The sequence below is a fragment of the Canis lupus genome, chromosome 20, assembly GCF_011100685.1.
Source record: "Canis lupus familiaris isolate Mischka breed German Shepherd chromosome 20, alternate assembly UU_Cfam_GSD_1.0, whole genome shotgun sequence".
Lineage (NCBI taxonomy): Eukaryota > Metazoa > Chordata > Mammalia > Carnivora > Canidae > Canis > Canis lupus.
Window position 1 is genome coordinate 57,511,397 of NC_049241.1, and position 21,257 is coordinate 57,532,653.

General features: G+C 64.6%; 1 protein-coding gene and 1 long non-coding RNA gene across 12 annotated transcripts in view; one reads left to right on the plus strand and one right to left on the minus strand.

The window, feature by feature from the left end:
* The first annotated feature begins 516 nt into the window (after positions 1-516).
* LOC102156539 lies at positions 517-4,862 on the plus strand. 3 transcript variants are annotated; one of them, XR_005375252.1, is made up of 4 exons: positions 517-1,070; positions 1,497-1,928; positions 2,760-3,042; positions 3,222-4,862. It is a non-coding gene; the product is annotated as an uncharacterized LOC102156539 (long non-coding RNA). The 3 variants fall into 3 exon arrangements; XR_005375254.1 differs by having other exon boundaries at positions 517-1,003; XR_005375253.1 differs by having other exon boundaries at positions 518-1,070; positions 2,797-3,042.
* SCAMP4 (secretory carrier membrane protein 4) overlaps positions 4,566-21,257 on the minus strand; it is a 28,146-nt gene continuing 11,454 nt past the window's right edge. For 6 of the 9 annotated variants that reach the window (XM_038567937.1, XM_038567936.1, XM_038567931.1 and 3 more), the window contains exons 2-7: positions 20,074-20,120; positions 17,399-17,527; positions 16,988-17,144; positions 15,795-15,896; positions 9,150-9,267; positions 5,810-7,455 (exon numbers count right to left, since the gene is read on the minus strand). In XM_038567937.1, the coding sequence (XP_038423865.1) occupies positions 7,276-7,455; positions 9,150-9,267; positions 15,795-15,896; positions 16,988-17,144; positions 17,399-17,527; positions 20,074-20,080 (693 nt within the window). In that variant the 5' untranslated portion in view covers positions 20,081-20,120 and the 3' untranslated portion in view covers positions 5,810-7,275. Of the gene's footprint in view, positions 5,573-5,809; positions 7,456-9,149; positions 9,268-15,794; positions 15,897-16,987; positions 17,145-17,398; positions 17,528-20,073; positions 20,121-21,019; positions 21,137-21,257 lie in introns of those variants that run through there. The other 3 variants (XR_005375250.1, XM_038567934.1, XM_038567938.1) reach the window with 3 other exon arrangements.

The following is a 21,257-nucleotide window of genomic DNA, read 5'->3' on the forward strand; positions in this document are numbered from 1 at the left end:
CGGGGGAGGGCGCGCGCCCACTGCGCAGCCGCGGTCGGCCCGGGGCGCACGGCGCCTCGGCGCGGGGCGGGGCTTGGCGGCCGCGGACGCCGCCGCACGACGGTCGCCGCGCTTTGCGGCCGCTCCGGGACGGCCGGGCCGCGGCCCGCGGGGGGTGTCCGGAGGCGCGCGACCCGCGCGGGGGAGGGCGGGGGGCGGGGGGGCGGAGGGGGGTGGGACCCGCGAGTGCGGGGACCGAGCCGGGCCGCGTCCGCCCTCCCGGGGGCGGGGCTCCCGCCGCCCGCCCGGGCCCGCCCGCCGTTGCCATGGCGACGCGTGGCCGGCCGCCCCGCCGCGCTTCTGTGACGTCACGGTCTCGCCACCTGACGTCACGGCCGGGCGGTGGCGCGGCGCGGGGCGGGGCGGGGCCGCGGGGAGGGGCGGGGCGGGGCGGGGAGCCCGCGGGGGCGCTGCTGCCTCCGAGGGCGGACGCGGGTCCCCCGGTCGGGCCTCCCGGGAGCCGAGCCCTGCGGGGGCAGGAGGCCGGATCCGGATGCTGGGGCCCCGGCTCTGACGGCCGCCCTGCTGCTGGTCCAGCCCGGCCTCTCCGAGCTGAGAAGGCCCCGCGGGCCAAGCATCCCCCGTGGGGGCCGAGGCCGCGCCCCAGTGAGGACTGCCCGAGCCGGCCGCCCGCACCGCTGACCCCGGGCCAGCGGCCTTGACCTCACTGCCCACTGCGCGACCCACTGGCCCTCCTCCCACCCGGCTGCCTTCTCCCCACTCGGGGGCCACTCTTGACACTAGTCCCCTCGTCCCGCGCCGACCTCCCTGAAATACAGTCGTTTCACCACCGCCCTTTGCCTGCGGGTGCCGCCCGCAGCCAGTGCCCGAGCCTGGCCTGTGGGACTCGGGGGCGCCAGGTGCTCTGCGGCCCTGTGCCCCTGCGACCTTAGGGCTCGTCCTGCCCCATCCTGCCCCGGTCCCTGCAAAGGCACCACCTCCAAAGCCCAAGGCACATCCCCAGGTGTCCTCTCTCACGGCACCCTGGCCCTCTCCAACCTGAGCCTCCCATGGAGTCAGCCTCCTCCAAAGTACAAGCTCTTGACAGCTGCTCTGGGAGCTGACTGGGGATGACTGGGAAAGAGGAGGGGGGAGAGGGCTGGGAGGGAGGGGAGGAGAGGGGAGGGGAGGGGGGAGAGGGCTGGGAGGGAGGGAAGAGGAGGGGAGGGGAGGGGGGAGAGGGCTGGGAGGGAGGGGAGGGGGGAGGGGAGGGGCAATCCACTTGTTCACCAGCTATGCCAGGCCAGGGACTGCATCTGCTCAGCTCCCCCGTGTGTCTGCCCCCGAGGCACTCAGTCTCTGTGTGATCACTGTGTGGTGAATGAATGAATGAATGAATGAATGAATGAACGAATGAACAAACGAACAAATTTCACAGTCCTCCCAGATCCTGGAGAAGTCGGGGTTTTATTTCGTCCTACCTCCTGGGCCAAGTGTCCTCTTGTCTCGCTCCTTAGGGAAATCCGCTGAGGCGCCCGACGCCCAGGGGCCAGGGGCCAGGGGCCTGCCAGCCTCTCCTCTGGGGGGCCTCGAGGTGTACACGCGAGCTGCAGCCTCGCCCCCACAGAAAGCAGCATGGCCAGGCCGCGGAAAGAACATGGAACGTGAGGCCAGGGCTGGGGGGCCGTGGAAGGCCGTGGAAGGCCGTGGAAGGCCGTGGGACCGCGGGCGGGTGGCTGACCCTCTCTGGTCTCTGTCTCATGAACTCACGGTTAGTGGCTGGGCCCGCGTGGCGCAGGTGAACGCGCTCTCTCTGACATCACCCGCGAGTCTGAAACAGCAGACGGGCTTCTGTGCTTCCTCCTTTCGGGCCCACTTTGAACGTAGCCCGCATGCGCCTGCCTCCTGTCAGCGTTGGTCGTGGGGACCCCGTCTGGAAAGCGGCTGTGGTAAAGGGCCCCGCGGGGGCTCTGGGTGCGGCAAGATCATCATTAAGGGGCTGGGGGGGCAGCCCAGGTGGCTCGGCGGTTTGGCACCACCTTCAGCCAGGGCGTGATTCTGGGGACTCGGGATCGAGTCCCATGTCGGGCTCCCTGCCTGGGGCCTGCTTCTCCCTCTGCCTGGGTCTCTGCCTCTCTCTGTCTCTCTCTCTCTCTGTCTCTCATGAATAAATAAATAAAATATTTTTTAAAAAGGGGGCCGAGCGGGGACTCCACTGCTCTCCCCACCCCGACCTAGGAAAGGCCAACAAAATCCCAGCCAACCCATAAACCCCAAACAGCTGTGGGTTTCAGGGAGGAGATGGGCGGGAAGCGCCCCCGAGTCCCCTTACCCCTAGGGGAGGCAGGCCCATCTCCCGGGAGAGACCCCAGGTCAGAGCAGGGCTGCCCCCTGGTGCCCCACGCCAGCCCACCGGCACACGCAGGCACCCCGGTTCACTTTGTGCAACTGGGGTCCTGGTCCGCGCAGCCAGGCCTCCCCTCGGGGGAGCGGGGACGCAGACACTCCCATCTTTGAAGTGGAGGCTGAGGTTTAGGACGCAGCGACTTGCCCGGGGTCCCCTGGCTTCTAAATCTGCAATGCTGCATCTCCCACTGCTGAGGGGGGGCATCCCCGCGTCAGGGGCCGCAATGGGAGATGTCGCCTGGTGCCACAGACAAGTCAGAGTTGTGTCCCTCTCTGGGTGGTGTGAGCTCTGGAGGGGAAACAGAAGACGCGGGGTGGGGGGTGGGGGGTTGTAGCCCGGAGCGGAAACCAGCAGTTTCATCCTCTGGGAACAGGGCTGTACCTTGTGACCATGTGACACCCCCCCCCCAGCCACCTCTGATTGGCCCAGAGCAAGGTCCTCCTCGCGGTTGCTGAGCAGGTGTCTGCTTGTGTCAGTGTGACCCAGATAGGGGTCTTTCGCTCTCGCATGGCTCCTCGGGCCCCGAGACACACAGGAGGCGAACAAGGGCCCGGTGCACGCAGGCCTCCTGGGCCCCTCTATGGCTAAAACCCTGGAAGTCTCAGCAAGCCTGAGCAGGGGACATGCAGTGAGCCACCTGTCACCAGAGATGCCAGGTGAGGAGCTCCTTCACCCCACACCCAGGGGCCCAAGGCTGGGGTGAGGTAGAGAGCTGAGTAGTGTCGCCCCCAAAACTCACATACACCCGGAACCTTAACACCGGAGCTTATTTGGAAATAGGGTCTTTGCAGACGTGTTTTTTATTCTTTTTTTTTCTAATATTTTATTTATTCAGGAGAGACACACAGAGAGAGGCAGAGACACAGGCAGAGGGAGAAGCAGGCTCCGTGCGGGGAGCCCAACGTGGACTCGAACCCAGGACCCCGGGGTCACGCCCTGGGCCCAAGGCAGACGCTCAACCGCTGAGCCCCCGGGCGTCCCTGCAGCCGTGTTAGACCTCAGACGAGGTCGCGCGGGGTCAGGGTGGGCCATGACTCCACGGCTGGTGTCGTTGGAAGACGACGGCACACAGGGGCGCCTGGGCGGCTCAGTCAGTGAAGCGTCCGACCCGGTTTCAGCTCAGGTTGTGATCTCGGAGTCCTGCGTCCGAGCCCCGCGTGGGGCTCTGCCCTCAGCATGGGGTCAGCTGGAGATTGTCACCCTCTGCGTCCCTCTGCTCGTGCCCCTCGCTCCTGTGAGCTCTCCCCTAAGTAAACAAACAACTTAACACGCCCGCACAGGCACCCACGCGGAGGGCAGAGCTCGGCCACAGGCCCCGGGATGCCCGGAGGCCCCGGGAGCCGGGAGCAGCAGGACGGACCCTCCCCTGGGGCCTGCCGAGGGAGCACGGCCCCGCCACAGCCGGATGTCAGGCTGCGGGCTCCAGAATGTAGGAGGATGAGTGGCCTCGGGGCACCCCGCTCGCGGTTCTTGCACACGGCGGCCGAGGACTCCCGGAGATGCGCACCCGTCACGGGTTGAACTGTGATCCCCGAAGAGACCTGTGGAAATTGCAGCCCCTGGTGCGTGTCGGAGAACGAGGTGTTGCCGGCCCTATTCCTGCAGGGGGAGAACCCGTCCCAGGCCTCCCAGCCTCACAGGGGGATGTGGGGGTCACCGGCGCCCCCGGCATTCCGGGGCCTGCAAGAGCATCGCCCCCGTCTCGGCCCCATCTTCACGGGGCTTCCCCCGGCCTGACCCGGTCCACGTGTTCCAGTCTGTCACGTTGGATGAGGCCTCACTTGACCTTGAAAAATGTCTCTTTGGTGACCCTATTTCCAGAGAAGGTGCCCTCGTGGGGCCCTGGGGGCTAGGACCCGAAAGGATCAACGGAGGTGAACGCAGTTCACTGGTCACACAGCACGCACGCAGGTGTGCGCCCACCCGGGGCACAGTCACGGCCCTCCAGCCCCCCATGGGGCCGGCAGCCTGATACCCAGTCCCCGCGCGTTCCACAGGGCCCCAGGGGGCTGCGGCCACCCGCAAGGGGGACCCGCTCGCTCTCGCCTCCCTAGACTCCTGCCCTCTTGCCCCCAATCTTCCCGTGGGGCCAAGATGGGTCACGACAGCGAAGTTCACGCAGCCGCCACGGGAGAACCCGGCCGCCCTCTCTGCAAAAATGAAAACAATGCCACTCATCTCTTTTCTTAAAAAAGTTATTTTTTTAATGTTGAAGTGTAGCGAACACATCCTTAGATGACGTTAACACATTTGTAGATGTCGTCTTACGTTCTACGCCACTGTTAGCATTGTTAGGCGCGCAGGGAGGCCCCGCCCGGGCCTTGCAGGGCAGTCAGGCCCCGCGGACGCCCGCCCCAGCCCCACCATCCCGCGGTGGCCGTTCCCACCCGGATCCCAGGCTCTGCCCTCCAGAAGGTGGGAGGGGAGACCCCTGCGGCTTACGACCCCGTGGTTCCTGGACGCGGCCGCCCACGCACACTTCTCACTTGGGCCTCAGTCTCTCAACTCCAGCCACATCCTGCGTCCTGACAGGTCACCCGGAGGCCGAGGCAGCCCACAGCCCTTCCTCCCTCCAGGCCTGGGTGCTGCTCCTCTTCCTGCTGTCACCAACGCCGCCTCCCCGCCCATCCCAGGGACAGGCCTGCCAGGTGTGGTGCAGCCCCCGGGCACAGCAGGCCCCTGCCCCTCGTTCCACTCCCCTCGCCTCTGCTGGGTGCCTTCCTGGGGCGGCCTCGACCCTGACCCCCGGGGGGGGCATCACCCCTGTCTCTGCGGGGCTTCCTCCGGCCTGTCTGCATCCACGTGTCCCTTTATAAGGATGCCCGTCATCACTCTGGGGCCCCTCTGCTCCAGTGGGACCTCACCCCAACTAAGTACCCCTGCAGCGACCCCGACCCAAACACAGTCCTGGCCTGAGGTCTGGTGTCAGGACGTCCACACGTGCACCTGTGGGGAGGGGAACACACCACCAGCCACGCCACCCGCTCGGGCTGGGCCTGGTCCTCTTCGTTTCCGAACTGTGGACTAAGACTCACGCCCTCCCTCCCGTGTCCATGTGGAGTGTCTGCTCCGCCACCAACAGGGCCCCTCCAGCTGGGCTGCTGAGACCTTCCTGTTTCTACTCTGGCCACCTCTGTTACTTTTCTTTCATGGCAAGGGATGCTGGTTTCTCGTTTTCTGCACTTCCTTTTTCAAATTAAAACAGTGAAACGTAAAAAAAAAAAAAGACAAAAACTAGTTGTTTTAAAAGAAAAGCACAAAAGAAACGCACCGTGGTGGATTGTGGACACGGCTGAGAGCAAGGCAGTGTGAGGGCAGGGGCGGCTGGGGGGCCAGGCCCATTGCAGGGCGCGTGGGCAGGGGTCGGGCCACGGGGGCGACATGCATGCAGGCGCCACTCACAGCCCCGCAGAGGCTCCGAGATGCAAAAGGACTGGAGTGTTTATTTCCAGGATCGGGTCCGCCCCACCACGGAGTAACCAAGGTGCCCGGGGCCGCGGGGGCTCAGGGTGAGTGTGGGTGAACGTGCGGGCGAATGTGCGGGCGGGGGGCCTCCCACACCTGCTCCATGGCCCTGCAGCCGGGTGGCGTCAGTGCTGGGGCCGCACACCAGGGGCCTCGGGATGTGAAGGGACACCCGGGAGACCCAGGGCTCGGGGCTCCCATCCAGGAGGCTGCGACCTGCGGGGGCCGTGGCCACCCTTGGACGCCACACGGTGTTCAGTGCAAGTAGCCAAAGTAAGCGTGGCCGCAGTCGTGCCCGGGCTTCTGGCGAGGCCGGCGTTAGGCGTGGCAGTGTGACGGGGACGGCCAGCCAGGAGCCGGGGGGCAGCGTTCGGGGCCCTGGGAAGCCCGGCCAGCAAGGGCTCGGGCCACCAGGTGTCCCCCGCCCGTCCACTCACAGGGCGCTGCCGAGGTGGCCGGGGACACTCCGGTCCTTCTGGCGTCTTGCTTAGGTTCCTCGTTAAGGCACAGATTTGTCACATCTTCGTTCCTTCTACAAAGCCATTCTCTGGAGAAACTCAGGCTCCTGCTTCGTGCAGCTCGAGCAACAGTGGGGTCAGAGGCTCCGAGGCGCGGCTGGGCCGTGGAGGCGCAGTCACACCCACTCTGCAGGTGCCACTGGTGTCCCCCGGTCTGCACCCCGCGGTCTGCACAGCAGGGAGAGCCCAGCGGCCCCGTCCTCCCCATGGGACCCGCCCCAGTGCTGGGATCTCCACAGAGGTCCACTCGAAGTTCCCAGGAGGAGAGCCGCTGCAGGTGGGCAGGCTGGAGGCAGGCTGGCCAACGGCCCTGCACAGTGGCCACGGAACCCAGAGCACGTGGGGCGGACAGACAGATGGACAGGGGCTCAGATCATGGTGCCCCGGCAGCTAAATGCCTCTGGCTGACCCCGTAGGCTGTTCACAAGGGCCCTCTAGCCCCAGGTGGGCAGAGACACAGGAGGAGGAGGTCGTGAGGGACCCAGCCAAGACCCCATCGCCCACAGGGACAGGAACAGGGGGAGAAGGCCCGAGGGCCACACCCCGGGACAGAACACGCGGGTGGACACGAGGCCAGTCGTCCTCAGAGCCATCAGCTCTGGAAGGCAGGCAGCTGGCCTGCTGCCACCTTCTCCCTGGGGAGGCCTGTGTCGGCCCTCAGATGGCCCGGGCAGGAGAGGGTGTGGATAGCATGACGACCGAACGTGACGTGTGGCAGGGGCATCCTCCTGCCAGGCAGCAGAGGCTGGACGGTTTCTGGGCGGCGCTTGCGAGGACCTCCCTCCCGAAGGTGAGATGAACACAAACACGGGTCCCCAAGTGCTCCTGGGCTCTGCTGCCCTGGCCGGGGGAGGAGAGGATGGCGACGGGGGCAGGTGGGCAGGCCGTGGGGCCACGCAGCCCCCCCTACGGCCACTGGCTGCCAGAAGCCGGGTAGCTGGGCACGGTGGGGTACTCGGGCAGGCTATTCCCTGAGAAGTTGTTGTACTGAGCCTCTCTGGACGGTGGGTTCCGCCAAACGCCCGTGTTCCACTCGGTCTGTGCCTTCTGGAAGCTTCCGCCCGCCCCCCGGTAGATCCTGTGTACCTGGAGGGGCAGAGGATGGGGAGGCAGAGAAGGAGGAAGACAAATTGAGCCAGAGTGCGTGTTGGGGAGGCCTCCTCAGGTTTGAGGCAGGGCCTCAGATGATTTACAGAAGCAAGAGAAACACCTCAGGGGACACGTTGGAAAACGCCCAGACGCTGCCAACAGGGCGGACGCGGGAGGCCCCACCCTCATCTACGGCCACGGTCCCCACTGCTGACCTGTGTGGCCACCGCCCGCCTGACGCTCCCGCCCTGCACCCCGCGCGTGGTCGTCTCCTGGGCAGAGAGCGCCGGGGGAACCGACTGCCCCCTGCACCTGGGGGCCACAGGCCAGTGCCGGAGATTCTAGAAAACTCAGCAAGTGAAAAACGGCCTTTAACTCAACACTCCTGATGACCAGCGAGGCTGCACACGGTCCCCGTGGCTCCACAGAGTCTTTCTTCTCCCGCGCGACTACTTAGGAAGTCTCCGTGTCTGCCCTTCCTCGGGGGGGGGGGGGGGGGGGCGGTGGTGGGCACGAGCGCTGGCACAGCTCGTGTTGGGGGAACTGAGCGTGTCCTGTGGGTCACCCGGGGGAGGACCCTGGGAGCTCGAGCCTGGTGTCCCCGCCCCACCCCCAGGCCTCCGCCCTGAGCTCGTGGGCTTCACGTCCTCTCCGTGTAAGGCAGGGCCGCGGGGCTGACCGTGTGCTGAGCCCGCGGGGCTGACGTCCCGCACCTGGGGCCGGTCCCGGGGTCCACTCTCTGTTTTCAAAGCACACACCCTACTTGAATCCGCAAACCTTCCTACCACCCTAGGGTTTCAGGGCGCGTCTGTTCTCTAACTTAGAATGCTTGCCGCTCAACGGAAGTCCCTGTTGCAAAGAGCCGGCCCCTGTGCGGACTTCACCCCGGAGCTGTGTTTAGACTCACTCCCCCATGTCTCCGCGCACACGCGTGGTTAATGCCGGCCCCCGCCCCGCCCTCCGGCTGTCTACACAGCTGAAAGCATCACGGACGCACATGCAGGGGGAGTGGACGCTTCCATCTTCCCAGACCGCCAGGTGCAGTGGGGAGAAAGCCCATGTGAGCCAGGAAACGTGCTCTAACAGCCAGACTGTTGTGGCAAAAAGGCTAGAGACACTCGAGTCACGGCCGACCACACAGCCCGTGTGGGGGCACAGCGCTGGATCGATGCCCGCGTCCCCTCCCTTGCCCGTGGGGACCCCAGGCACGTCCACGGTGTCCACCTCCAGGGGGGCTCATGGCCACGCACCAGCTTCTCACGACGGCTGGACGAGCATTCCTGCTGCTGCTGTCTCCAAGCACCCAGAGCGGTGCCACCCACGGGAACTTTCTATGACAGGGGAGCCGGCCTACCAGCCCCACGCAGCCGGCAAGGATGTGAGTGGAGGCGGGTGCCCAGTGTAACTGCCCATGGTAGCAGGTGTCCAGCGGCGGGCCCAGCCGGGCAGCACAGAGCACACCCTGGGACACGCACGTCCTCGGGGTCGGGGCCGGGGTGCCCTCTAAGGCAGGTGTGCTCAGCAGCGGCCCACGCTACACGCTTCCCCGAGCCCGCCTTGTACAGATGAGCTCGTTCCCATTCGGTCTCTTGCTCCTGAAACGCGGATGAGACCAGCCCCCAGAACTTGGGAGGATCAGGTGACAGGCTGCCTGCGAACAGGCTAGAAGTCGCAGGATGCAGAGGACTCACCTTCACGATCACAATGGCCATCATGGCAGCGGACACGGAGAACAGGATGGCTGGAAAGAGCATGACCACGGCGGCCCCGACGCTGGTCTGGAAGAACCCGATTGCTGACAGCCAACCACTGCAAGGGCCGAGAAAGAGCGTGGGTGCCAGCCCGGGTGCCAGCCGAGGGCCAGCACGTTCATATGCAAAGTGCTCCGACAAACGGACAAGAAAAAAATAAACCAGCAGCGGAAAACCAGCATTTCGTACGAAGACTTGCAGGGGCCAGTGAATACACAAAGCTCAAACCCAGCAATGAGGAAGAACGGGGGCCTAGGGGGCTCGGGGCTCCCCAGGAGCATCTGCCTTCCACCCAGGGCGTGACCCCGGGGTCCCGGGATCGAGTCCCGCCTCGGGCTCCCTGCATTGAGCCTGCTTCTCCCTCTGCCTGTGTGTCTCTCATGAATACATAAAACCTTTAAAAGATGAAAGAACAGGGATCCCTGGGTGGCGCAGCGGTTTGGCGCCTGCCTTTGGCCCAGGGCGCGATCCTGGAGACCCGGGATCGAATCCCACATCGGGCTCCCGGTGCATGGAGCCTGCTTCTCCCTCTGTCTGTGTCTCTGCCTCTCTCTCTCTCTCTCTCTGTGACTATCATAAATAAATAAAAAAAAATTAAAAAAAAAAAAAGATGAAAGAACAGGGTCTCCACGTTCCACTGTCACACAGGCGAGCACAGCACGTGTGAGGGGCCGAGAGCAGCCCTGCGCTGGCGGGCGTGTGCCCCTCCCGGTCAGGAGCAGTGGCCGTTACCTACAAAACCGCCAGGTGCTCATTTCTTGCTCCCAGGCCGCCTCCTCCTGAGAACGAACGCCGCAGGATCACACGTAACCACGAGCACGTTCACCGGCTGGAGACCACACGGACATGCAGCGTGCCGCGGCCCCTCAGGGGACCGCTGACGTGGTGTCGGGGAAGCGACCGGGGGGGGGGGGGGGGGGGGGGGTCGGCACGGCAAGGCCCTGCGACACCACACTCGGGCCAACACCCACACTTGCCTCTTACAGCGAGAGATGGGGAGCAACCCTGCTGGAGATTTTATTTTTTTTTTAATTTTTATTTATTTATGATAGTTACACACAGAGAGAGAGAGGCAGAGACACAGGCCGAGGGAGAAGCAGGCTCCATGCACCAGGAGCCCGATGTGGGATTCGATCCCGGGTCTCCAGGATCGCGCCCTGGGCCAAAGGCAGGCGCTAAACCGCTGCACCACCCAGGGATCCCTATTTATTCATTTATTTTTAAGATTTTATTTATTTATTAGAGACACAGGGAGATGGAGAAGCAGGCTCCGTGCAGGGAGCCGACGTGGGACTCGATCCCGGGTCTCCAGGATCACGCCCTGGGCTGAGGGCGGCGCTAAACTGCTGAGCCACCCGGGCTGCCCTGGAGATTTTATTTTTCTGGACGGATAACCCCCCCCCCCCCCCCCCCCCACACACACACGGCTGGAGCCTCGAGGACGGAGAAGCACGTAAAGCGACCAGGAAACGGACGCTGGCTCGCTACCTTTAACTTAACCATGCGCCGTGTTCGGGCTTCACCGCAGTCCCCTGGAGTCCCCGTGTCCCACTGGCCACGTCCACTGGCTACACGCGCACTTGCCCCTGCAGCCCCCGCTCCCAGGAGCGTCACCCCCGAGGAGCCGAAGGCTGCATCCAGCCACCCCCAGCACCCACGAGGCAGGGCCCCGCCCCTCTGGAGGCTGCCCGTGCTGGTCTGCGAGCTGCTCGAGCCTCCGGGACCAGCACGACTGGCGTGCAGTCAGCACACGTGGGTTCCCCGCAGGCACGTTCAGGAGACCACGCACCACGCTCTGAACGAGGCAGGCTGCGTGGCCCCGTCATCCACGTGCACAACATAGGGGCAACCAGAGGAGCCCCTGGGCCCCAGGCTCACACTGTGCTGGCCGCTGGGGACACACCTGCTGCCCGTCCCCACTCAGCCCGGGGCAGCTGGAAGAGCTGCTGGGAGGGAGCCTTAGCCGGGCCAGGAGAGTGTGTGCGAGCCCGGTGGGGAAGCAGGTGCAAGCAACGGGAGCACCTGCAGGCAGGGCCGGGCTGGGGGAACAGGTGCGGGCAGAGGTGGGCGGCTGGAGGGCTCAGGCTGGGTGGTCAGAGGCTCCTGGGAGGGGAGGAAGCGCTGGCTCTGCTGGGGAGCGTCACTCTCGGGACTACTATCCTCCCAAAAGGTCTGGGGCACTGAGAAGAGGGGCCGAGCGGGCAGGGGCCCTGGCCTGAGGTTTGAGGTCTCTGGGGAGAGTGCATGCACCCACAGGCAGGGGTGGGGGCTGGGGAGCCTGCTCCATAGCACCAGCCTCCCAGCAGGACCAGGACCGAGAAGAGTGTCCTCCACCAAAAAAAAAAAAAAAAAAAAAAAAAAAGAGTGTCCTCCACCACCCAGCATGACCACACTCAGGCTCTAGGGATGACCAACCGGCCTCCGTCAGCTACAGCTGCCTGAGTGACCGGGCTTGCTGCGTACCAGCCGTGTCACCAAGAGGCCAAGGCATCAGCAGTGGGGAGCAAGGAGGATGGAGAGAGACCTGGAGATGGAGGGCAGGGGTGAGGAGGGGGTGGGTTTGCCAGGTGCTCCCCTGAGCTGCTCAGGCAGGAGCCTGCGGGCTGGAACCACACAGAGGACAACGGGGTATGTGAAAGGGCAGCGCAGACACGGGATGTGGGGAGTCCAGCAACCCCCAGGTCAGCACAGCTGTTGCATCACCAAGCAATCCCACAGCCGGGCGCACACTCAAGATGCGGACATACGTGTCACAGCTGCCCTGCTGATGGGAGCAACACCTATAGATACCCCAAAGCCTACTGGCAAGTGGACAGAAGCACACAGTGTGTCCCCTGCACACGGGCACGTCCCTGGGCCACATGAGCAGGAGCGAGGCACCCACATGCCACCCCTGGGACAGACACCCAGCCCCCAACATTCGAGGAGGGCCCACAGGGTGTGAGTCCATGTGTGTGACACGTCCAGGATGGGCTCGTCCATGCACGGGGAGGGGGCTCAGGGGCGGGGGGGACTGGGCAGGGGTGTGTGTGACGGCTGATGGGGGTAGATCGTTCTGGTGGGGACAGAACATTCCTGAATTAAACAAAAGTAATGTCTGCACGACCTTCGGGATGTACTAAGACCACTGAACTGTTCACTTCAGAAGAGGGACTATCTGGGGCACCTGGGGGACTCTGTTAGTGAGGCATCTGCCTTCTGCTCAGGCCATCGTGATCCCGGGGTCCTGGGATCGAGTCCTGCACTGGGCTCCCTGCTCAGGGGAGGGCCTGCTTCTCCCTCAGACTGTCCCTTTCGCTCGTGCTTGCACGCGCTCCCTCTCTCAAATAAGTAAACCAATGAATCTTTAAGAGAAATAAAACCAAGGAGTGAACTTCTGGTCTGTGGTACACATCTCACTAAAACCATTATCCTAAAAACTGACCTGCGGGAAAGCACAGGACCATGAAACCTCCTCCTTCAGTAAACCCACTGGAAAGGAGGGCGGAGCGCAAAGACTGGCGAGAGCTTCAGAGAGAATCCAACGCACAGAGGCACGCACGCCAACCTGGGGTCGCATCTGGACAAACTGCTAAAGCAAGCACCTGTCCTGTGTGCACCTTCCTGAAAACCGGGGCACCCCACCCCAGGCTCACCCCAGGCCCCAGAGCCTCCTGTTCTCTGCCCCTCCCTCCAGGGTCCTGCCCTCGAGGCTCAAGGAGCAATCAGAGCATTTGCTGGAGGGTCAGGAGGAGGGGTGGAGGCAGCTCAGTGGTCCATCCTGCTGGAAGAACTGGACACGCTCCAAGTAAGCAGGTCTTGGTGGGCACAGATGCCTGGCGCGCAGACCCAAGAGCCCCAAAGAAAGGGGGTGCCAGAGCGTACCTTAGCCTCTACCAAGAAACCCTCTTTCAGCTTCCCCTGCTCCTTCGGGGAGATGGTTCCAGCTCTCTCAACCTCTGGCAGGTAATGAAGAAGAAAATGCACCTGCTGCTCCCGGAGGGATTGTCCGCAGGCTGCACAACTGAGTATCATCGTAAACCACTCAAAAAAGATCACTTCAAAGCAAATTATAATTTTATAACTTTTTAAAAAGCTCTTTAAAACTTGAGGTAGGTCCCATGCCCAACGTGGGGCTGGAACTCATGGCCTCAGTGAGATGAAGAGTTGCATGCTCCCCCCGCTGACCAGCCAGGTGCCCCTGAAGAACCCACTTAAAAAGCCAGAATTTAAGCAAGCGGAGTACCAAGGGATGGAGCTCAGGTTCTCGGGTGTGATGCAGCATCACAGACTCGTAGATACACATACAAACGTAGGATTCTTTCCTGTGTCTGGAAGGTTCTCTCCCTTTACGGGCTCACAGGGAAGCATTTACGGAGTGGACGCACATCTGGAGTGTGTGGGGAGTGACAGGGCCTCAGGACTCGGGGCTGGCTGGGTGCCAGGGATGGCACACGGGCCCCCGAGAGCATCCCCTCAGAGGATGAGCCTGTGCCCCAGGAAGAAGGCCGAGGACAGGGACCAGGCACAGCAGCTGCCGTCTATGCAGCCCCGGGAAGGGGGCCTGGAGCCCAGCAGCCCCCAGGATCCGGGAGGGCGGGAGACTCGGGCCTGGGCTTCCAAAAAGATGTGGTCTGGCAGAGCAGCACCCTGGGGGCCACCCCCTGCACCGGCTCCCTGCGCTGGACCCCCTGCGCCGGACCCCCTGCACCGGCCTGGGCGGCCCTGGGGCGGGGAGGAATCTCATCCAACCACGGGAACAAGCCAGAGCCGGAAGGGGCCGCCCCCACGCTGCCCCACCCCGCCCCCAGCGACAGACTGGGAGCACGGGGAGCCTGTGCGCGACCAGATGGGCCTGGAGCCGCCACCGCAGGGTCTCTGTCCTTGGGTCCTCCTCCTTTCTCAGAACCGGAAGACACTTCGGAGCAGCTCTCTGCCCAAGCTCACCAGCCGGGTGGTCATCTGTCCCCTGCCCCATGTGGCCCGCACTCAGGCAGGGAAGGGAAACTCTGGAAGTCCCCTTTCTACGGGCCTTCGTGCCTGCCCAGGGTGGAAACCAGGGTGGGGGGGCACTGAGCACGAGCGCTGGCACGGCGGGCCCGAGACCCCTCCCCAGACGCCCTCTGCCACGTCTGGAACTGGACGCCCAGCTCCCGCCACCTCGCAGGCTGAGCCGTCTGTGCAGACACGGGGTTCGTGCTGAGCACCTGCTGCCCTCCTGAGCCTGGGGTCCCGGCCGAGCCGGGCAGAGGGCCCCACGAGACCGACCCCCGCAGAGAAGCTGGGCGCGGGTCTCTGCCAGCCCCGAGACCACACCTCACACACATACTCATGGCTCGTGTTGGGGGAACTGAGCGTGTCCTGTGGGTCACCCGGGGGAGGACCCTGGGAGCTCGAACCTGGCGGCCCCACCCCGCCCCCCAGGCCTCCGCCCTGAGCTCGTGTGCTTCACGTCCTCTCCGCGTAAGGCCGAGCCATGGGGCTGAGTGTGTGCTGAGCCCCGGGCCCCCGGCACGTCCCGCACCTGGGATCCCAAAACAGCCCCTCCCTGGCTCTCCAGACCCAGATGTGGGAGGGCATCAACTGAGAAGAACCCCAACACCGAGGGTCCACACAGAGCTCATCTGCTCACCAGGAAGACTTGGGGGAGGCTCTTCTGGAAACAATCCCAGATTAGAGCAGAAGGTGACCCCTAGATCTTTAAGGGATCAAAAGACACAGGAGCAGGTGGACGACAGGAAGGAGCTGAGGAGCAGGCTCGGGAGGCCATCAAAACCCCACAAGATGCCAACTGAGAGGCCACACAGGGCCCACCTGAGCACACACAGAGGACTCCGCACCAAAGCAGGGCACCCTCAGACAGCCTCAGGTGTCACCCATGGGACACGACGCCAACGACGACCTGCAGCCAGCCAGGAGCCCTGCAAGCACCCACATCCTCATCCTGGGACCTGGGAGGTATCTCCTCCCGCAGCAGAGGGAACCTCGTTCAAGACCCCAGGGTGGGGATGACTCTGGGTTCCCAGGGGGTCCCCTCGAGAGGGAGGCAGGGGAGGGCAGCCTCAGACGGGCAGACCCCATGCTGGTGGCGAGGGTGGAGGAGGGGCCGCAGGCCGGGGAGGGGGCATCTCTGGAAGGTGAGGGACAGGAGGAGCTCTCCCTGGGTCCCCAGGGGGACCAGCCCTGCCCACACCCAAGTTATAGCTTCATGAAGGTCACATCAGATTCCTGAGCCCGGAAGCAGGAAATAAGTCTGCTTGTTGTAACTTGTGACGACAGCCACGCCACTGGGTACAACACCTTCAACACAGATAAGACTGGCTCGCTGTCCACAGCGGGGTCACTGTCCTGGGGAGGCCTCCCGCCGTCCGCTGACCGCTCCTCCCGGACACACCGCAGGGGCACACCTCCCAGCCTCCTGGGGGCCCGTGAGCACGTCCCAGGCAGGACCCAGCCCCAGCCCTGCCCGCGCCGCCCTGAGTGCTCAGAGGCCAGGGCAGCACACGCACCGCGTCTCACGCCCCGCGTCTCACGCCCCAGGCGGCTCGGGCTCTTCCCGCCCCACAGCAAACACGCGGCACGCCCGGGCTCCGCGGCCTGGCTCACCATGCGCCCCATCCCGAGAAGCCGATCGCCTGGATGACGGTCAGGACAAACTGCGCTCCGAAGATGAAGAAGAACGCCATGAAGTTGAAGGAGCTGTCGGCTCTGGAGAGGAGAGGGGACGGCCGTCACCGCCGCCCTCGCACACGGCAGGGCCCGCGGGGGTCTGCGCCCTCCCCAGCAGCACCCCATGTGCGCTCGGACGGGGCCTGGGCTCTGCGGGGCCGAGATGCTGGAAACCCGCTGCACCCTGACACGCTCCCGGTTGCAGAGGGACCAGAGCGATCTCAGTACGAGCGGCTGACGCTCCCGTGGTTGCGGGGGGTTAACCGGGGAGAAGGTGCGTCGGCAGACCGAGGACAACAGGGCCCTGGAGGTGGAGGCGGGAAGGGGCAGGGCAGCTCCCAGGCAGTCCGCACACCCCTGCGTTCCTGCTGAGGCGGCCTGAGCCGGCCCGGGGCCCGGAGAACAGCCCCTCCCGGCCTCCGCACACACGCGCGTTTCCAGCTCTCGTCAAGGAGGGCCCCTCAGGGACGCTTCCCACGGACTCAGAGCCTGGGACTCGGACCACGTAGGGGCAAGCACGGCAGCTCCGGAGCAATGGGCTCAGGGCGGCCAGTGTCCACAGAAGCCACGGGCTGCCAACAACCCAGGGTGGGTACACGCAGCGTGTCCACCACACACGGGAGCATCGCTTGACCGGGAATAGGAGTGAGGAGCCCAGGACGCTCAGGGAGGGAACCAGACACAGGAAGCCCCACGGGGTGCAAGTCCACGTGTGTGACATGTCCAGGACAGGCTCATCCACGCATGGGGAGGGGGATCGGGGGGGGCCGGGAGAGGGGGAGTGACAGCTGATGGGGACGGGGTTGCCTCAGCGGGGAGAGAATGTTCTGGAACTACACGGAAGTGATAGCTCCACGACGCCGTGAAAGCACCGAACACTGAAACGGGAAGTCAGCTAACACGTGAAGCGTCCCTCAGTTTAGTCACCAAAAGGCAACACAGGCCACAGCTGGCTGCAGTCTGCGGACCCGGGGTAGAAGCCGTCCCGCAAGCAGGACGGGAGAAAGGTTCCTGTACCCGCGCCAGGCGACAGGCTCGTGTCCTGAGCACAAGGTCAGGCGTCCTGGCTCGCCCCGGAGCACCAGCCGCTCCCCGAGGCCCTGCAGACGCACAGCCCCGCGCCGACTCACCGGAAGGCCTTGTACGCGGGCCGGAACCAGCACACGTAGCCACAGGGAGAGAAGAGCAGCAGCCAGACCAAGGCCAGGCCAAAGTTGGCTCCCGAGCCGCCGCCGATCCACCAGGCCAGGCAGGCAATGAGGTTGACCCCCAGGGTGGCACAGTAGACTGGGGAGGGGGGCGAGGAGGGTGAGGGGGCGCCGGGCAGCGGGCCAGGACCCCCCACCCACGGAGAGCTGGGCCGCGGCTCTGGTCAGCACGAACGTCTCGGGGCCGGGGGGCTCAGGGGACATCACTTGGTTAGAAAGGCAAGGTTGGGCCCAAAATTTGGGTTCACGGGGGCCGGGGCCGCTCCGCGGTCTGGGCTGTCCCGGGCTGGGGTCAGAGACGGGAGGCCCCGCCCGCCCCGCCCGCGGGCTCACACAGCCACAGCCGGTAGATCCTCTTCACCAGGAGCTGGTGCTCAATGGGTATCTCGTCGGAGAAGTTCTGGTAGAAGCAGGGCTTCAGGGGGATGAACTTGGGCAGCGGCGGGAAGTTGTTCTCCTTTTCTGCAGGGACAGAAAACACCAGGAACGAGACCAGGCGGGGGGCCTCAGCGACAGCCCCAAACGCGTCCCTCCTCAGAACCTGTGGACGCGTCACCTCCCGCAGCACATGGGACCTCGTCCAAGGCCCCGCGGTGGGGGTGACCCTGGGTTCCAGGTGTCCTCACCAGCTCCTCCCGAGAGGGGGGGAGCCCCAGAGACGGACAGGCCCTGTGCTGCTGGCAGTGAGGACGGAGGAGGGGCCGCGGGCCGGGAGGGGGCGCCTCTGGACGGGACAAGGCTGGAGGGGTCTCCCTGGGGCCCTGGGGGGGCGGAACCAGCCGTGCCCGCACCTGGGTTTGAGGACCCCTGACTTCACAACATGGAATGATAAACGTGGTTTAAATTTTTTTTTGTAATTTATTTATGATAGTCACAGAGAGAGAGAGAGAGAGGGGCAGAGACACAGGCCGAGGGAGAAGCAGGCTCCATGCACCGGGAGCCGACGTGGAATTCGATCCCAGGTCTCCAGGATCGTGCCCTGGGCCAAAGGCAGGCGCCAAACCGCTGCGCCACCCAGGGATCCCATAAACGTGGTTTAAATCATGACACTGTGCTGACTCCTAAGAACAGGCAGGGAGGCCACGTAGACTCGCGGCAGCGCCCAGACACCGTTAAGTCCGCCTCCAGGGAAGGTTCCGCACTCTGGGCGCACGACCTTCCTGGGGCAGCTCTAAGGCACGGCCACCAACCACAGAGATTTATTCTCTCCCCGTCCCGGAGCCCAGAAGTCTGAGGTCGAGGTGTGGCGGGGCCGCGCGTCCTCTGGGGCTCCAGCGGAGGGTCCTTCCTGCCTCTCCCAGCTCCTGGGGCCTGGGGGACCCTCGGCCTGTGGCCGCCTCGCTCTGGTGCCTGCCTCGGTGACACGAGGCCACCTCCCCTGTGCGTCTAAGAATACCTATCACTGGGTCCTAGGCTCCACTGTGGCCTCCAGTCTACTAGTCACACACGCGACTCTGCTTCCAACTAAGACCCCATTTCACAGGCCCAGGGGTCGGGACTGGAGACCTGCTTCGGCCTGTAACACAGTCACTGGTCAGCGCCGCCCCTCAGCCTTTCAACATCACCCTGTGGCTGGGCACGTCTCAGGAGCACCTCGGGGGCTCATTCATGAACAAAAGCAGCCAGCCATTGGGATCCCTGGGTGGCGCAGCGGTTTGGCGCCCGCCTTTGGCCCAGGGCGCGATCCTGGAGACCCGGGATCGAATCCCACGTCGGGCTCCCGGTGCATGGAGCCTGCTTCTCTCTCTGCCTCTCTCTCTCCATGTCTATCATAAATAAATAAATCTTTAAAAAAAATAAATAAATAAAAAAGCAGCCAGCCATGGCCTTGAGGGGCTGCCCTTCTGGCCGGGGGAGAGCGACAATCCCAGTGAATGAGTGTGTGTGCAGACGCTGCGGCGGGCGGGGGCTGACAGGGATGTGTGTGCTGGGGTGCTGGCTGGCTGCCCTCTAAGAGGAGGGGCAGGGTGCCCGGGTGGCTCGGGTGGGTAAGCACCGGACTTTCCATCTCAGCTCAGGTCTCGATCTCACAGTCGTGAGGTTGTGAGACTGAGCCCTGCACTGGGGCTCCGTGCCGGGTGTGCCGCCTACTTAAAAGATTAAGGCAGGGACGCTCGGGTGGCTCAGCAGTTGAGCGTCTGCCTTCAGCCCAGTGGGTGATCCTGGGGTCCTGGGATGGAGTCCGCACTGGGCTCCCTGCAGGGAGCCTGCTCCTCCTCCTCTGCCTGTGACTCTGCCTCTCATAAATAAGTAAATGAAATACTTAAAAAAGCACATACATACAAGACAGTAGCCAAGTTAGGCCTCGCTGAAAAAGATGGTCTTTGAATAAAGACTCCAGAAAGTGAAGGAGAGCCCAGTGGATTCTGGGGGAGGGCGGCGGTGAGAACGCCAGCTGACCGAGAGTGGGCCGGAGGGGTGGCCAGATGGACACAGACCTCCCCTTACTGACCCCGGAGAGACCTCAGGCATTTACCAAGTGACACAGGAAGCCACGGCCTGTCCCGAGCGTGAGCAAAGAGGGGCTTCGATCCCACCTGAGCCTCTACAGTCAGACGTGGGAGCAGGGCCTCCCCACACGGAATCACAGTCCACGCCCCGGTCACTGGCTCCCGTCCAAGGTCCCGACAGGGATCCCACCTGGCCACCAGCACCCCCTCCAGGGCCCACGTCATTTTACCTGCAGCCTCCACCCCATTCTGAGTACGAGGCGGGCAAACCTGAGAGTGAGTGGTGCCTGACGCGTGTAGGTGTGAACCCAGATGCCCAAACCTCACACCCTACGGAAGTCCACGACCAGATGGGCCTGAGGCAGAAGGCCTGGCCGTGGAACCTGGCACTGCCCCGTCATCTGGCTCGGAACTAGGAAGCGACCCGACACCCCTCGTGGGGAGAGTGGTGTGCGCCCCCGGGGAGGAGCAGGGCATTAGGGCCCGACCACCAGGGGACACTCCCAGGGGAACCGAGAAGCCGGGTCCCCTGCTGCAAGGCCTCTGGGCGAGACTCACCAGACATTTCCGCTTGACAGCTGGGCGGGGCAGAAGGCTGCAGCCACCTGGAGGGGAGACAGCCACAGTCAGGAGGTCCCCAAGGCCGCTGCGGGGCCCCGATACCACAGCCACAGTCCTCACCTCCAGGCCACCCCCGGAGGTGTGTGTGCTCTGCTCCCAAGCCATCGCCACCTGCCCCCAGCCCCGGGCAGCTCCTGTGCCAGCAGGAGAGCCTCAGGCTGTTGCCCCCTCACACGCTGGGCCACAACCAAAATCCTCCGGGGACCCCCCCACCTCCTCGTCCCACTCCTTGGCCTCCCCCACGGCCCCAGGCTTCCTGTCTATCCCTGAGCGGCTCTGAGCACGTCCTCAGGGCCACAGAGAGCTGGACCCCGCGCGCCGCTGCTGCGAGACGTTACCCGAGTCCGCGGTCTGCGGCGCTGCCCTGCCAGCCTCACGGAGCTCAGGACCTCGCCACAGCCCAAGCGAAGCCCCTGTGGACGCGCCTGGCTCCCAGTGGCCCTTCCCACACGGAACCAGGTGAGCGGCTGTCACCGAGCGGCCCCGGACAGCCGGCTGCCACCAACGCGCGCGGCTGCGGGGAATTTGCTGGTTCCCTGTGGGTGGACGTTGCCATCTCCAGGACGGAAGCCAGAGTCACGAGGCAACGCCCAGCACCCACCGGGCCCCACGGCACCCCAGCACGGGCACTGGTGGGGGCCGGGGCCGGGTCCCTGGAGGTGGGCACCCGACAAGAACTGCAGGCCTCTTTCCCGCACTTGTCTACGTGACGAGGTTCCAATGGCAGAGTTCCCAGGGTCCACACCACCCTCAGGAGACCCTCGGCGGCTGCACGCCCGGTGGGCTCACGGCCCCGCCCCGCACCCATGGCTGGAGCAGACCCCAGGGCTTCTAGGGGAGGCTCAGAGCAGAGATGAGCTGGGCCACGGACAGACAGACATACCTGGGTTCTGGCGCTGAGGCCTAGCAGACCCTGGCCCGCCCCGTGGGGTCCCCCTGCCAGCCGTGAAGGGCGGGAGGTAGGACGACCGGAAGGAGGCTTTCAGTGAGTGGAAGCCAGGCTGGCAGGCTACACACTAGTGTAAACAGCCTTGGCCGGCCACACCCTTGAGGCCTAGGACACGGCAGGGAGGTGCCGCGGGGGGCTGCGCTCCTCCCCCCGTGCTCAGAGCTCCACTTCC